At 32.5% G+C, this 17,347-nt stretch overlaps 1 protein-coding gene and 2 non-coding genes across 3 annotated transcripts; all 3 read right to left on the bottom strand.

Moving 5' to 3' along the window:
• Positions 1-3,058: 3,058 nt before the first annotated feature.
• Positions 3,059-3,200, bottom strand: LOC122584079. The gene has a single exon (XR_006321430.1). It is a non-coding gene; the product is annotated as a small nucleolar RNA snoR74 (small nucleolar RNA).
• Positions 3,201-3,254: 54 nt separating this feature from the next.
• LOC122584077 lies at positions 3,255-3,364 on the bottom strand. Its single transcript, XR_006321428.1, has one exon. It is a non-coding gene; the product is annotated as a small nucleolar RNA snoR100 (small nucleolar RNA).
• A 3,532-nt stretch (positions 3,365-6,896) lies between these two features.
• Positions 6,897-16,385, bottom strand: LOC122581607 (B3 domain-containing protein Os07g0679700-like). The gene is made up of 12 exons (XM_043753850.1): positions 16,267-16,385; positions 14,304-14,385; positions 13,754-13,864; positions 12,533-13,086; positions 12,013-12,115; positions 11,584-11,758; positions 10,960-11,096; positions 10,620-10,847; positions 10,061-10,110; positions 8,576-8,689; positions 7,860-7,927; positions 6,897-7,480 (listed from the first exon to the last, which is right to left on the bottom strand). Exons 1-12 carry the CDS (start codon positions 16,383-16,385, stop codon positions 7,032-7,034), a joined length of 2,190 nt encoding a protein of 729 aa, XP_043609785.1. The 3' UTR covers positions 6,897-7,031.
• Positions 16,386-17,347: the final 962 nt, after the last annotated feature.

Raw genomic sequence — 17,347 nt, 5'->3', positions numbered from 1 at the left:
TGATTCGAAGAAACAAGAGATAAATCTAGATTATAATTTTCCAGGCGTGATTTTCAAATTTCGGCTGCCATGATTTCAGTTGACATTTCTTTTTCTGCAAAACCTGACGAATCTGGATTTGTGTTTGAGTGTGGAAGAAGAAGAAGAACAAATCATGGTGAAATGATGAATTTGCCCTCACTTAACAGACCTAATAGTTGACTGTTAGTCACAGAGTGAAAAATGAAAAAATTGACCAACTTCAAAGTTTTCTCTGTAATTAATTAACTTAAGCACAATAAATAAAAATCTTGTCAACGACCAAAAATATAACTTTCTTTATTGTTTTTTATGCTATTGAATGAATTACATTCATAAAAGTAAATAAAAAAAAGAGAAAATTTCATTACATACCCCTGGGGTATGTCATATTATTAAGTTTTGCCCATCTCGTTTTTTTGTATCATTACATATCCCTTATGGTGATTTTTTGTATCATTACATACCCCTCACTTTGACGTCCGTTAATATGTATCCGTTAAGTCCCCCATGTGCATTGCACATGAGGGTAGTTTAGTACTTTTAGCTATCTTTATATATACCAGAACCAATATATTTGTATCTGTCTTCTCCATCCTCACCAACTCCAGATAAAAACACCTCCTCTAATTTATTATCTCCATTTTCCTATTTTACCCAAATTACACGAATCTTTACTAAAATAATTCGTATACCTAAAAAAAAATCATCTATATAAACACATATACACATAGCCAACTTCATCATCACTGTCGTGTATTGCGGGGGTAGATCATATCTACAAATTGTTGGTAACATCGGAAAGAGATGCCGGAAAATAAAGATGGAGCGGAGGCAGAAGTTGCAGAGGTAACAATGGAGTGTTGTTGTTGGTCGCCGGATCGTGTAAGGGGAAATAGAGGGTTCAAGTCTATATTCATACATATGTATGAGATATAGATTATATAGATCTGGATTATCACTATATATATTCAACCACCCAAATCTATCTATACATATTATATGTTATTGAAAATACAACATCAAGGCACGTATGTTTTGTTGAGGCATATCTAAAACATGGAAATGGTACACTATGACATTTAGAGAGGGTGTTAAAATAAATGTCATAATATAGATTAGTTATTTAGGTACATGGAATATGTACAACACGTACAGATGAAAGACTAAAGTATGTGTAGTTTTATTATATAGTAGTTTAGTCTATTTGGTCAATGTTTACCTAATCTATAGGTATTAGTGGAGTACTGGAGTGGTGGTCATTGTTTGACCGAGATATTAGGGGTAGCAGTTTATATTGCCTATGTATTCTTCATTGTAATTTCAGTTTCTAAGTAATCAGAAAATTAGAGTAAAACACTGTGTGTTAGTGTGTGTGAGTTATATATTTCTGATTCAACAATTGGTATCAGAGCCGTTAAGATTCAAGGCCGGTTTGAGAGTCGTTTTTAGAGAAAGGGTGTAGCCCGTGGCTGCGGGGAAAAAAGGCAACAACAGTAGAGGTGTACTAGAACCGAGTGTTAGTTTGTGGGATTGTAACGAGTCTATCATAGGTTGAAACACAATAGAAGATAGTGACCAGAAGGTGGCTCGTGTCAATCGCTGTAGCACCTAGAGTACCGATTGAGATGACAGGGAGACGGGTCAACATTGGTGTTAGTCGTGGCTGTTAGTCGCCATGAATCAACCACTATCTTTCTTCTCCATTTTTCTTCCTCTCTCTTTCCGGCGATATTTCATGTGGGTTTAGCAAGAAAAGAGGTATCTTATGCCTCCATGAGCATACAGTCATCGACTCATCATCATCAATCTTCACCGATGTCGACATCTTTTCTAACGAGATGAAATTAGGATTTGTGTTACGTGAGTGATATTATTGGTTATTGGAGTTCATGTTTGATTTTCCATGTGTGTTAGATCCGTTTGTTTTTTTGTTTGATTCATGTTTAATTTTCTATGGAGTTCATTATTGAAATATTTTCCATAGAGTTCATTATTGACATCTTTTTTGTTTGATTATCCGTTTGCTTTTTTGTTTGTTTGATTCATGTTTCTTTTTATCTTTTTCATTTTTGGGGTTTTTTGTTTCATCTTTCGGCAATGTACAAAAACAAATAATTTTTAACATTTGTTTCATCTTTTGGTAATGTACAAAAATTAGAGTTTTTGTTTCACCTTCCAATGATTTTAATGTTAATCATTTACTGTGGTAATGTTAATGTTCATATAATCGTTGTTGCAATTAAGAAGATAAAAGGATAAAAAGACAAATTTACCCTCATGTGCAATTCACATGAGAGCCTTTACGGAGAGACACAAACGAACATTAGGGTTAGGGATATGTAATGATACGAAAAATTATCACAAGGGTATGTAATGATACAAAAATACAAAATGGACGAAACTTAATAATGTATGTAATGAAATTCTCTAAATTTCGTAAGTTTCTAACACTGTGATAATTAATTGTTATTTAGGTCCTATAGGTTTTAGTTATTTAGATTCAAGTTAAAAATTGCTTTTCATGTATTTCCAAATTTATTTTATATTCTATGAAATGTGTTTTTTAGCTTAATGTAATTTTGCTTTTAATATATTAATAATACATAATAATAAAGAGGGATTTTAGTAATGGTTCAATATCATATATTAGCTAAAACTTAGACCATGACAATATGACATGATAGGTCAAAAATGATCTTATGGTTTCAAGTGACTTTTATCATCTGATTCCTTTTACGTTATTTATCCTCCCCTTCTAACACTGAAATCAGGAACTTTTAATAGTCAAACTAAAAATACCAAATAATGGGTTGAGAGTTACCTAATGTATGTTCTTAATGCACTAGAGGTATTAACACGATCATTTTTCCCATTATTCATAGAAAACTATTACCAATCATTGTTCATTGTAATCAATATATATACATAAAACACATTGGTTAAAGAAACGATGTCGTAGTAACTTGTAAGTACTAATACGAGAATTTTCGAAATTTCTAAAACAAAGCCTACAAAAAAAATCCGAAGGAAACAAAAAAGATATAGCTTCGTTTACTGAACCTTATCCGTCATAAAAATAGTATCAAGAGGTTCACCCAATAACGATGCCCAGCTCTATTTTCCTGGTGTTTACGGGAAACATATTCACATATATATCGGCAATATATCTCTGCTTTTATACACCAGGTTGTTTATTCAATTTATCAGAATATAATTTCAAAACAAATTCTATATTATGTAGGTCTAGTCCAGGCCCCCAAATCATGAGAGAAATCAGTGGGGGCAGACATGACGACCTAAAAGTTGCTTAATATTCGTGCACAGTACCATGCTACCTTCATTGCTTTTATCCACAGCATCGGCTTAATTGTACACGGTGTATATAACACAACAAATTTATATAAAACATCAAAGGATAACTTTAGAATTTATTTAAAATACTTGATAAGTTTAAAGATCTTGTTATGTAAAAACACACACACACAAAAATTATTTACAGAAAAAAGTTGGAAACGGCAAATGAAATCATAGAGAAGAATGAGATGATGAGAATTAGATTGGTAGTGAAAATATATATAGTCACAGATTGAGAGTGATTAGGGTTTTTTATGCCCCTCACGGGCCGCTTAAGATCAATAGGCCCAATCTCATGGTGACAGCCCATTAAGAGTTTTAAGTAATTCGTTTTGTTTTCGGAGTTTCTTTGTCAACTAGCATCTGTTATATAACAACTAGGTAAAATTTGGGTTTAGGTTTGGATTTTCTATAGGTGATAAAATTTGATGATATATGATAGAAATTTGATATAGTTGATGAAATTCCATGTATTTTGTGTGCTTATATAACTAATATTTTGTGAGGTTGAATAAAAAGATGAGATTGTTAATAAATAAGATTATTGGAGTAGTTCAAAAGTAACTAAGGTGATAGATTTAAAATTAAATGAATTTAAAAAAATGTTTCACAAGCCTTCAGAAAATAACTAAAAATAAAAATATATTAAAAAGATTATATGAACTTCTAAAAACATATCTTTAGTTAAGGACATATACCCTAATCCTATAGACAAGCAAAGACAAATATGCTTCAATATTATAAACACAAAAAATATGCCCTATGGACAAGACGAACATGCTCCGATGATATGAACACAAAAAAAGATAAGCGAGGATGTGTAAGAAATACCCCTTGGAGATAGTCTTTGGACAAGTATATGTATATTTACACAAATTTACTTGTTATAGGCGTAGCCATAGAGTACAACTTAGTTATGAACTGAGTGGCATTTGCACACCATCATTGTTACTCGTAAACCTCAGAGTTAATATAACATGACCAAAATCATGTTGGAACCAACTATGCTGCAAGGAAACTGGCCAAATCGTTTGCAAGGACAGACCAAAATCAGCCATAACAAAACGTATTTATAGTTACATGATAAGGGCCATATCAAACTGTGTCTTTTCAACAACTCGGCTAAAATAATTATGGATGAAACCTCTACCACCACAAAAAGTACAATCCACAATAGTAACAAAAAGGAGAATATATCAAAGACATGAAAACTTTTATCTAAATATATCTATCTACATTATAAAACAGTAGTTAACCGAGACTTCTGAAGCACTCCTCAAATTAAAGCTATGTTTAAACATTGCCACGTAGGATTTATCCTATGTGGCAGCTCCATATTTTTTTTAACAATATTGTATAAATTTAATACAAAATATTAAATAAAAACAATATAATAACAAATCAAATCTCATACTCCTATATTTTAAAAGAAAATCCCGTACATGAAAAAAACAAAATATTCATAATATCAAATCAAATCTTATACTATTTGTTATTATATTGTTTTTATTTAATACTTTGTATTAAATTTATACAATATTGTTAAAAAAAATATGGAGCTGCCACATAGGATAAATCCTACGTGGCAATGTTTAAACATAGCTTTAGTTTGAGGAGTGCTTCAGAAGTCTCGGTTAACTACTGTTTTATAATATAGATAGATTAATTATAAAAATAAAAAAGAATCACATACATGGAAAAAAAAATTTATATCTAAATCTACTTTTACTACAAAGTTTTCCAAACGAAAAAAAAAAATCTATTTTTGAAATAGTTTTGTGCTTGAAATTGCATGGACTTTCAACTATTTGAAATTATAGCTAGATTATATAAAATTTTTGTAAAAAATATATAAACTATATCAAAATTTAGAAATCATATGAAAATATTATTATTACTAGATTATATATAACAAAACAATTTTGTTGTTCATGTCCTTCCTTCTCTTGGCCGAACATATAAAATAAAGTAACCGAAATTGGTTTGTATTCTAGCACAAACAAAGTCTATTATATAATGATAATAATTGTTACTTCTATCTACATTATAAAACAGTAGTTAATCGAGACTTCTGAAGCACTACTCAAACTAAAGCTATGTTTAAACATTGCCACGTAGGATTTATCCTATGTGGCAGCTCCATATTTTTTTAACAATATTGTATAAATTTAATACAAAATATTAAATAAAAACAATATAATAACAAATCAAATCTCATACTCCTATATTTTAAAAGAAAATCCCGTACATGAAAAATACAAAATATTCATAATATCAAATCAAATCTTATACCTCTATATTAATTATAAAAATAAAAAAGAATCACATACATGAAAAAATGAATATTTATATCTAAATCTACTTTTCCTCCAAAGTTTTCCAAACGAAAAAAAAAAAAATCTATTTTTGGAATAGTTTTGTGCTTGAAATTGCATGGACTTTCAACTATTTGAAATTATAGCTAGATTATATAAAACTTTTGTAAAAAATATATAAACTATAATTTTAGAAATCATATGAAAATATTATTATTATTAGATTATATATAACAAAACAATTTTGTTGTTCGTGTCCTTCCTTCTCTTGGCCGGACATATAAAATAAAGTAACCGAAATTGGTTTGTATTCTAGCACAAACAAAGTCTATTATATAATGATAATAATTGTTACTTGAGTTTTATAAATGAGTTTCTTGATTGACGGAGATAAAATACTTTATAACTTGATTGTGTTTGAGATTATATTTTTTCCATCACTACATAAGGTATTTCCTTCATCTCTTCAGCATAACTAAAAACAAAAACCATAATGAATTTCTTTTATTTCTTTTATTTATCTTATTGGTTTTTTACTTATACGTATTATATTTATGTGAATGTTATATGTATAAATTGTTGTCATGTTTAGTATTTTGTTTTGTACATATAATTACATTTGATGAATAGATAGGCATGCTACATATTTTCCACTTTCATTGTTGCTATGTATTATTATTGAATACAGTAATATATGTTATAATCTTTTTTTAATAACCTATGTAGTAAAGTCCAAATTCAACGCATATTGTTTAATCTTTTTGTTGACCGGTTTTGTTGTTAACCATAATATGAAAATACAAGGGCCAACAAATGATATAATTGTATAGATTAACACAAAATACTTTTAATAATCATCAATATCCACATCTAGATTGTGGTTAAAAAAAAAAAAACCACATCTAGATTATTTTTCTTACATTCCGTTCATTAATGATATTTTAATTAGCCGTAGATTTTTTTTCTTACATTCCGTTCATTAATGACATTTTAATAGCCGCACATCGTGCGGGTAAAAGACCTGGTTTATATATATATCTACAGGATTATAAATGGTAAAGGCCATATCCAACTTCGCCATAAGTAGGCTTCCTTACACATATAGCGAAAAGAGAAGGAAGAAAACCAGATATATTCTACTTTCATTGACAATCTAGATATACGATTACTGCTAAGGCAAAATGGGAAACTGCCCAAACACATTAAAAAGGTTTGGGAAATTAACTAATGATTATATACTGAAATCAACTACCTTCAACGACCTTGTTTGTCTGCATATGCTAGTCTTCAATGTCTCTTTACAATCCCAGCAAGCATGTTTTGCCTCTCTGGTGGGATATACTAGAAAGAATTAGTAGCTTCAGAGAGTATCATCTCTTCATCCTTTGGGTCACAATTCAAATCCAAATCTTGACCTTTATTAGTGCGCTCAGTTATCATTTCGGACCCAGTTCCAGTTTCAAGCCCATCATCCACTTGGGTCTTGTTGGTAGCCTGAACCAGTGATTTCTTGACAGCTTCACTCTCCTTTTCAGATTTTTGTTGTTTCTTGCGTAGCATTAGGGTATTGAAACGACGCCTAACTGTTGAGCAGACAATACATATGCAATTCGGTTTGTGCTTTCCTTTTCCACTTGGGGGTTGCATACAGACGATGCAAGTGCAACCAAGCCGGTGGCGGGGGTGCCTCGTGGTGGGCTCACAAGCATTCTTTCCTAATACAGCCACGTTAGGCTCTAGTTTCTGTACTTCGCTTGCCGAACTTTCTGTTATTTTCTGCTTCTTAGATTCTGTAAAGAATGATGCATGTCAAATGTTTGGCTAATATAGAAGTTATAGGTGGCAAAATGGACATGTGAATTGGGTTTAGTTACATGTCCCAATAATTTTAGGTCAGGCCTGTTACTTTTTAATATAAATTGGGAGTTAGGTTGACCTGTCATTGCTATTTTTTGTTTTCCCCTGAACATTTTAAAAACAAATAATGCATTATATATATGATGAAAGAACTACATTATTGATATTCATCTATAAATTTTGGTGTAAAGAAATATCGAGATTGTAATCATTTAAAAACACTTGGAGCCAATTTCGACCTGTCAACCTGTTTTTTAACCAAGTTATACTAGTTAACCAAATCAACCCACTTCTAACTAAATGAAATCGTACCCTTGTCAAGACTCTGTTGGGAATCCAAAAGCCCAACTCCAATCTCCTCAGCAGCCGTACAAGAACACCTGGTATAGGTTATGCAACGCATTAGTAGAAAAGTCACATTCCATTAATACCAAAATTTGCAAGACGTCAAGAGGACAATTTTTCGATCCTTATTCGCTTCGTGTCAGGTTATTCTAGTGAAAAGGGAGATTGACATTCTTTGAAGAATATTCTACTACTGATAACTTACAAGTATAATTACAATCCTGATAGTGACCGTGAACTTATAACCCACACGTGCATGTTGTGAGTGCACGGGGTAGCAACTTTGATCTGTTTACACATGAATGGATAGTAGCCAGTGGCGCTTCTATATATAATGGGCCAAATCGGTAGAGTAGAATATTAAAACATTGAAAGGGTCAAATGGGGCTGGAAGTCACCCAAAACCCCCAAAGTGTTATAATGAAATAATATAAGTTACATAATCATATTAGATGTACATTTCATCGAAAAAATTGTTCCTTTAGAAATTTAGACAAAATTTTAGGATCAACCCAAAGCGACCGGGACAAAGACTAACCCATTATCCAACCCTCAGTTTGCCACCTCTAGCAACAGTCATAGAGATAGGTTCCGTTGTCCAAATTGTATAACTGTTTCATGGGTCCAAACTCTATACATGGAAATGAAACCCACAACATAAAAACAACATATAAATTAAGTACCTGTCTGGATCTGAAACATTATCAGAGCAAGTCCACTTGGAAGGAATGAGGACATCAGAAGGCAACTTCCGCCATTTGGAGCAACTATCACACTGAAGCCATTGATCTTGTAACCTACAATACAACTAATTATTAAAAAACTGATTTGATCGGGAGAAAATAACCTTCTCATTGGGAAACATAAAACGTGGACTGAACAGGATGTATTTTCACATGATCATATGACCTCTTGGGATGAGTCAACGTACTTATAAGCATGTTAACTTCAATTAAAGTGGAAAGGGTCATGGGTCTCCACGAACAGTGTCAAATTTTAGAAAAATACCACCGAATATGAAGCAAAAGCATTGATATAATTTTACAGTTTCAAAAGATAAATTTTAGATTAAAAAGACTAATTATAAAATATCAATCCTACACCTTTTATGAGAAACTTTGTGCCTTATGTCTTCTTATTTGCGCCTTATTTCTTCTTAAGTCGAATATATTAAGTATATAACTACAGAAAATGTTAAATAGCAGTCGTCAGTGCAAGAAATTCGGTAGCAAGTAGCAATGACCAGTTGTGTAGCAAGTCAGTGCATGACATTTGGCTGCCAACCAACTAAATTAAGGCAATGCTGGCTGAGAATAACCCTGGCAATCCATACCCAAATCCATTGATTTGGGCTTGATTGGGTAATTTATTTCATTGATTGGGTATGAATGGACTTAAGGAAAAGTAAGCATGCGTGTCTCATTGCTAACTCCTGAATTTGCTAATATATTCGAGCGGGTTGAGCGGGTCTCGAAAAGTAAGCACGCGGGTCTTATATACACTGCCGCCTACAAACACAACTAGTCACCTTCAATTCGGAGTGGAGCTCAATGAATTAAATCATTAATTAAGGTGAATTATATTTAAACACATGCTTAGCAATTTCTTCTTTTCAATTTCAACGAAGGGGATATATTAAAGGGAATAAATTATTATTATTATTATTATTATTTATTATTATTATTATTATTATTATTATTATTATTATTATTATTATTATTATTATTATTATTATTATGTCAAGAATCACAAGGTAATAATAAAACTTGTTTAATTACTTACATTTAGTAATAAATTAAATAGAAAAAAAATTATTACCCTTTTCATTTATACGTTTGCCAAAAGAATATTTTTTAAAATAAGTATATGGTTTGGAAACCATAGTAAGGAAACTTCAGTTTTGACATATTTATGAAAATTGATTTTAGCTCTCCAGTCGAATTGCCATAAACATGTACAAGGGATCATTTTTTTTATTTTTATATTTATGATTAAAAATTAGCGGGTCAACCCGCACCCAACCCGCTTTGACCCGCACCCGTTTGACCCGCATTCTTAAAATTACCCGCTTAGAACCGCACCCCCGACCCGCCCATTTTGCCAGGTGTAGCTGAGAATGTTAACTTCTCAATATGTATATATATAAACAAACTTGAAACGATTCTTACCCTGATGCATTCGGCATGAATACGGTCTTCTTGCCAAAGACAGGTGGTTCCTGAATGAAACCACACACAATTAACCTAAAGATAAAGGTAGAAACATAAAATGTAAAGGTGGCACTCTTGACCTTTTTACTTAAGAACGGATAGATTTGGGTCATGTTTTATACAGAGTGGGCCAATTGGATTAAATCTACAAACTTACCTAAGAAAGATTATCAAGATGGTTGAACGGCTCAAAATCCACCCAGCTGTTTTTTAAATGCCTACAACCTTCTAATTCATTTTTTTGTGGCGGGGGTTGAGAGGGTTACCCTCGGTAACTATAAAATTAATAAAAAATTTTAAGAAAACATAAAGTCAGATGATTGTTGTGATAATATAGTTTCATCAATGATATTGATCAGACTACTTATTAATAAAACAGAGTTGGACACTAAGTGTTTCAGCTTAACCCAACCCGTACAATAGAGTTAACTGTTTCGACCCATCACTCAACTATCCTTATTCATCCACATTGCCACCTCTAATTAAACTACTAGAAAGTCTAAAATTGCTTGCTTACATCATATTCTTCCAGTTCACAATTTTCAATCACAACAACAGTTGGCTTAGAAGGAGGTGGCTTGAAGAAATCTTGTGCTTCTTCCCATGTAAATTTGATCTCCAAGGCATCTTCACAATGCATGTGTAGCCTTTTGCTTTTAGACCCTATATTACGGGTCTTCTTTTCTTCTTGAATTACCGATTTCTGTACTGATACAAAGTTATTTGTGTTGTCATGCTCCACATTCTTTGCCAAAAAAGTTAAGCCCATAAGCAAAAGTGAAATTAATAATTAATAACAAAATATAAACAGATATATAGAAAATTCTAATAAGAAACAATATTCAACAAGAACATACTGATGAAGAGTTTCCATTTCCTGTGCATATAAGATCACCATTAACAGTAGTAGGAAGAGCAGTTGCATCCTCAGAAATTGGAGCCTTTTGACAAACCATAACAAGTCTGTTTTCTGGATCTAATCGACTAAATATCACTGCAGAAAATTGATACAATGAAAAATACAGCAAGACATTGAAATACAAGGTAAGTTATTTATCAATTTTTTACACTTTCTATATGATCAAACTGAGGTCATGTAATGTTAACTGTACCAGAAATCCAGAATAAGATATATATTTGCTAAAGGTATCCATTTTGACCCATTTATTTATGAATGGGTCGATCAGGATTTAGTTTTTTCTCTAATGGGTCAAACAGGTTAAAAGTTGCCTGAAGTTCACTTTTAATGCATCAAGACCTTTTAATATAATACTCAAAGTTTAACTTATTCATGAAATAACTTTACCCAAAAAAAACTTATTCATGAAATAATGACAAACTAAATATCTAAAACATTTTAAATCCATCAATAGTATACCCATTTTGATGTTACACAACCCATTTGACACGACTATAAAGACCGCATAAAGATAGCAAAGTCGCCTATTGCCCACGGATACCACAAGATCATGCAAGGATACCTGTGTCTCCAGCTTGCAATTTTAAACTTCGTATAAAAGGGCTTATACCCTCTAGAACATACATTCGGCTGTTATTATTGAGCCAATATCTGAATTGAAATGTCCATTCTTTCCCATTTGTATCAGTGATCTTCACCGGTACACCTTCTGAGTGATCAATAGCCGGAAAATACGCCTGTAACAATATTTGTTTATCATGAATTAGAGCATGCAACAAGAAAGAAATAAGCCCAATATAGTATCATATTATTATTATTATTTTGTTTTAATATAATTGTAATCCCACATGAAAACATAGGTATCTACACCTTGTAAAGATGCATGTAGGGTGTCTTATAACTATCCTAGTGTTATATATATATATATATAAAATACTGTAGGTAAATAAAAAAAGACATAAGTCAAAGAAGAGGAAGAAAATCAACCCACTTCAGCACATGCTTTTGGCAGGACTAAGCGACCAACTCGGCCAGCATCACTTGCAGACAGAACCTTCTCAAATAGTGGAGTGATGGTACAACTTGAGCTTAAACTAGAAGATGTTAAGATACACGCATGAGCACTCATGCTCAGGTTTTATGCAATTGTGGTATACTGGTATATGTATTGTGAATGGCTAAATGGGTGATTGCACATATTATGATATGTATAATAGTAGTTTAGTTTTCAAACAGTCTGATGATTCACCGATCACAACTCGTTTTATTATTTCAGTATTGAGAATCTAAAGAAATGACATGTAAAAGTGCATGTGTTAGAGGCGTGAAACTTTTGTCCATTTTGAAGTTTAAGAAGAAAAAAAAAGCTTAAATGATTAACTTAATTTTGTCCCCATAGAAAAGATTACCCATTACCCAACCTGCCAACTCAACCCATTATGACCCAAAAACTTTGACAGTGCTGTCATCTCTTAAGTGTGTGCATATATAAATTATAAAGTGAAGGATACCCTCCATATATTTGCAACATTTCTTGTTCAGTGATCTTCGGCACGTATTTTGGAAGTAACTGATTATTGCCTCGACCTTCACCATGTGGTTTGGAAGCTCTGTTACCTGACCCCGTTCCTTTGTTTACTTGTGACTTTATGCTAACTCCAGAATTCAGCGACTTTGGAACTATCTGTGGTGGTTGTTGCTCTTCTTTATTTGAAGGTACTTTTTCTTGAACTCTTACCTCTACAACCCCATTAGAAGTAGCGAGTGCAGAAAAGCCCATAAATTGTTGATCAACTGAGTTGGATCCTAAATTTGTTTTTTTATTGTCGGGTAAAGTGGGTAAAGGTAATCGGCCTGGAAAGATTGTAGGTAGAGGTAACAGATTTTCTAAGGTTGAGACATTATCTTTATTAGAAGGGCAAAGGTTCCCAACTCCAGAAGAAGTTGAAGATGCATGTTGATATTGCTTAGATGGTGTGGCATTATTCATATGGTTGGCACAAACAGAGGAAAGCCCATTGTCAGAAAACCAAGTGATGCCACTAGGAATCTTGCTAACCTGTGGCTGCAAGATTTGCATAAATTTGTAAAGTTAAGATTAGTAATTCATTACCAACTAAAAGTAGTCACAAACAAAGGCATATCATGCACCATCAACCAAATAAAAACTCTCAATGATTATTAATCAGGATAAGCAATGGAAGATTTTAATCTTTGTATTACCAAAAAATAGAAAATTCAGTGACTGATTTCTATCATGGGTTAATTGCATAACAAGGTACCAGATTAAGTACACTTTCTATTTCAAGATTAGCCATCCTTTTTTCACTCATAAAAAAACCCTCAAACATTCAGAAAACAATTGACTTAAGGTATCTCGTACAGGTGGTTGGTCATTTGTTCTTAGCACACCACATCAATATAACTCAAAACCTCCCCATCAGCATTTTGACCTACTAAGCTTTATGGATTACCTTAAATCAATAGGTTTTAAAAGTTTGAGGGGTTCTATAAATGAAAATAATATAGAAACGGGACCCCAGTTGATTACTTCTTTATGCAATTACCTCTTTTATCGGATTATATTCCCAGTATACCCATGAATTAAACATCCATATCCTTGCACCGCAGGCAAGATACAGCCTTGGTGACGCTTTAATATATGTAGTATAGATAAATGTAAAAAGTAAAATGCTTGGCAAGTTGACATTTTTATTTACTGAAAGAAGTACCTGTGAAAATGATTGGGTTCTCTTAGCTCTTATGCACTTCATACATGATATCCCACCAGAATCAAGGCATTCAAAAAGATATTTAGAAACAATGCATCCACAATGAACAGGCTGCAATGGCGAACACAATGAAACTTGGTGAGCAGAATGGAAGTCCGTGTTAGTAAACGTGGCAAATTCGATCCATTAACTAATGAATATAGTGATTTGACTTGTGTGCATTATTTCAAAAGAGACTAATGTTTTTTAACAAAAGATATTGATAGTAGCCAAAAGGGGAACGAAACAAACATAATGATAGCAGCCTTTTGGCTGCTACTATGCAAATAGCCTCTGAAAGATTTTTGACAAAAGATTTAGATATTTTTTTACGTCATAATTTACGCATTGGTTATTTATTCAAAATTAGATATCAAGAAAAAAGTGTTTGTGAGTAGACCTGGTCCGGCCTGTTCCAACACGAACCCGGTTTGACCCGTTACCCAACCTACACATCTCATCAGCTATTGGTAATGTAGGAAGTTTCAGAAATCATAGGATCCTAAATTACCTTCTCACAAAATTGACATTCTCTCCAACCCGATTCATTCAGATGGAATCTTTCACAGTAATGCACTTTTTCATATTCAGTTCTGTAATCATCAAAGATCATATCAAAGCAAATTAATATCCACAAAAAAAACAAACTATATCATAAATAAGAAGTACTAACAACACAGGAATAACTCTTCAGAGAAAAAAACACGGTGACACGTTCTGCAAAACTAACTATTCAGGCACGAATGCCACTACTATAAAGAACAAATGGGCCAAACAGATCAAAGGTCGCCCAGATTGTACTCTTAATGCACTACACTTCCAAAATCGGCATATATGAAATTTTGGCCTATATTTGTAATAATACAGTTTTTGTAATCAAGTTAACACATTAATTTGTAAAACTTGATCCTGTTCAACCCTAACGCGCTAAAATGTTATATGCTTTGACCAGTTACCCAACCAGTCCGTACGACATAACTTCTCACTTTGATGTTATATGTGAGTGAGGTGCAAAAATGATATGGACATACCATGAAAACACTAATGCAAAAACAACTATCCTATATGGTGTCTTTTGTTACATCACGACTCTTTTATGCATTGTTTCAAGGATAATGGTGTTTTCACAGATCAAACCAAGAAAAGATAAGCAAAGGGAAACCTTTGGACAGAGCTTATGAGCATATGAAGATATATACATTCACATATTTATATCAGACTTAAGTTGATTAGGTAAACTCGATAGTGATTTTCAACTTCTCACTGCTAAGTCAGGCCAAACACCCTGAATGATAAGCACCTCAGATAAGCTTAGCCAAACATCCATCTTAAATTAACACATGTACATAATTGCGTAACTACGTATAGTTAATCAAATAAAGGTAAATGGCATAAAAGGTACTGTACAGGTGAGCTTTCCGTATCTAGGTACCCGAGTCTTTGACTCATATGTACGAGTCATAACCAGCATATTCCCATGACCGTTTCTGAACCCGGACATCCAAAATGTTTAGCTGGGGAGGTTTGAACATGAGACCTCTTTGTGCGGACATTAGTACGTCTAACCACTATGTTACCTTGGTGTAGCTAAAAGAGTCCTCTACTTGTATCCATATTCTACGACACCGTTCTTTTCAATCATTAATTTAAGGTACTCTACATAGGTTTGGTTGTTAAAACGAGGTTTTTCTCCTTTTCCCAACGTTAATTTTGAAGGAGAGTACCTTACATTAAAAACTAAAAACCCAAAATATGTAATTGAACCTAAATAGAAACCTTAATTCTGTAAACAAACATAAATAGAGAAACTTAAATTAACAGCTACAGATGGTACCTTATAATGACTAATATAACAAAGTAGAATACATTGTGTGTGTTTTTTTAATCATTTGCCCATTAATTACAATTGACAAGGTAAACTTGTGAGATGATGAAGGTTAAAATTAGAATACAATAATAGTTAATAACAAAGATTTTGCTAGCTAACCTTAACCCTTAGAGCCATGATTAACAAGAAAAAAAAAGTGGCTTTTGCTAATCATAACCATATGGAGATGGCCATTGGCCGTTAACTCGCAAATCGCAATAAAGTGTTGTAATGAGAATTCATCGTAATAAAGTAGGGAGGGGATTCCCTCATGTTACCCTAACATAGGGCAATCTTGACCCTCAGATGAACATCAAGGGCCAGGATTCAATAATCATCTTTGAATCTTGGCCTTTGATTTTATTCAACGTCAAGATTTCCCCAACTTGACTCAAGTTGAGAAATAACTTGAAGGAATCCCTTCCCAATGAAGTATGAGACGGTTATATCTATGTGCAACATTTTACTATATGTTAAGCACAACCCTTTACGACTATATTTAGCAAAATCCAAAAAATAACTTACAAAAATTTAATGTTCAACAAAATTATGATCCATTTACAACAAAAATCCTATCCTAAAAGTTAATATAAACAAAGAAACATACCCACAAATGGAGCAAAGAGTAGCAAAGCCACCGACTTTCATGGGCCAACCTCTTTTCCATTGATCTGACGTCGTTCTCCCACACATTCCATTCATGCATATCCTTGTCGACGACGACATCATTTATCACTTTATAATTTCCTTCCCCGAAGATCTCTCTATTTAAACCCTAATTAAAAAATTACTTAATTAAATTTTGAAACTTTACTAAAATAATAATTATACAAATATAAAAAAGATATATGTATGTATAAACAAATTAAGTAAACAATGGTTACCGATGGAGTTAGCTGAACCGGAAATTGAGTAACGGCGGCGGTTGACGACGATGGGAGTTAAAGTTGACGGACGGTTAATCGAATTGAATGAAAAATAGCAAAACAGACACACACTCACAAAAAATTATTACGAGTATTATTTTTAGAAGAGAATGAAACAAAAAGAAAGAGATAGTAGCATATATAGCATGCATGCACACGACACACCGACCGCTTTAATTTGGCGACTTGTTTTTTTTTTAATACTGTAAAAGTGACAGTAGAATTGGGGGTTTTGTTTCTATGTTTTGTAACTTTGTTTTATGGTAACAAAAGGATATTTTTTTAATACTGTAAAGTGTTTGCACTCTATTCTTAAGTTTTTTTAAAGAAAGAAAAGGAAAGAGTTGGGAAGAAAAAAATTAAAATTGCATTCTTAAGTTTTATAGGGTGTGGAAAAGAAATGAGATGAAAAGATATGTGGGGAAACTTATCAGTTGTATTTGTTCTACTATTTTTCTGCCCAATTTTGAGGTGATTGGAGAGGATTAGAGAAGATAACTACTAGACTACATAATTAATGACACTTTTATCCCTCAAAAATTATTATAAAAAACCTCACTCACAAAAATCTCTCACACGTCTATCAAACCCGCGGCAACAACTCCCTCCAAAAACAACTTCAGGTATATCATCAATCATCTTCTACAATTGTTTTTTTACATATATGATTATTTTTCATTAATTTTCTTTCATTAATATTATTCATATGCTATCTTCTCACAACAAAATCGATTTTTCAAGGTATCATTTTTTTCTCCATTG

This window comes from Erigeron canadensis, chromosome 9 (genome assembly GCF_010389155.1).
Source record: "Erigeron canadensis isolate Cc75 chromosome 9, C_canadensis_v1, whole genome shotgun sequence".
Lineage (NCBI taxonomy): Eukaryota > Viridiplantae > Streptophyta > Magnoliopsida > Asterales > Asteraceae > Erigeron > Erigeron canadensis.
This window is presented reverse-complemented; position numbering and strand designations above follow the sequence as displayed.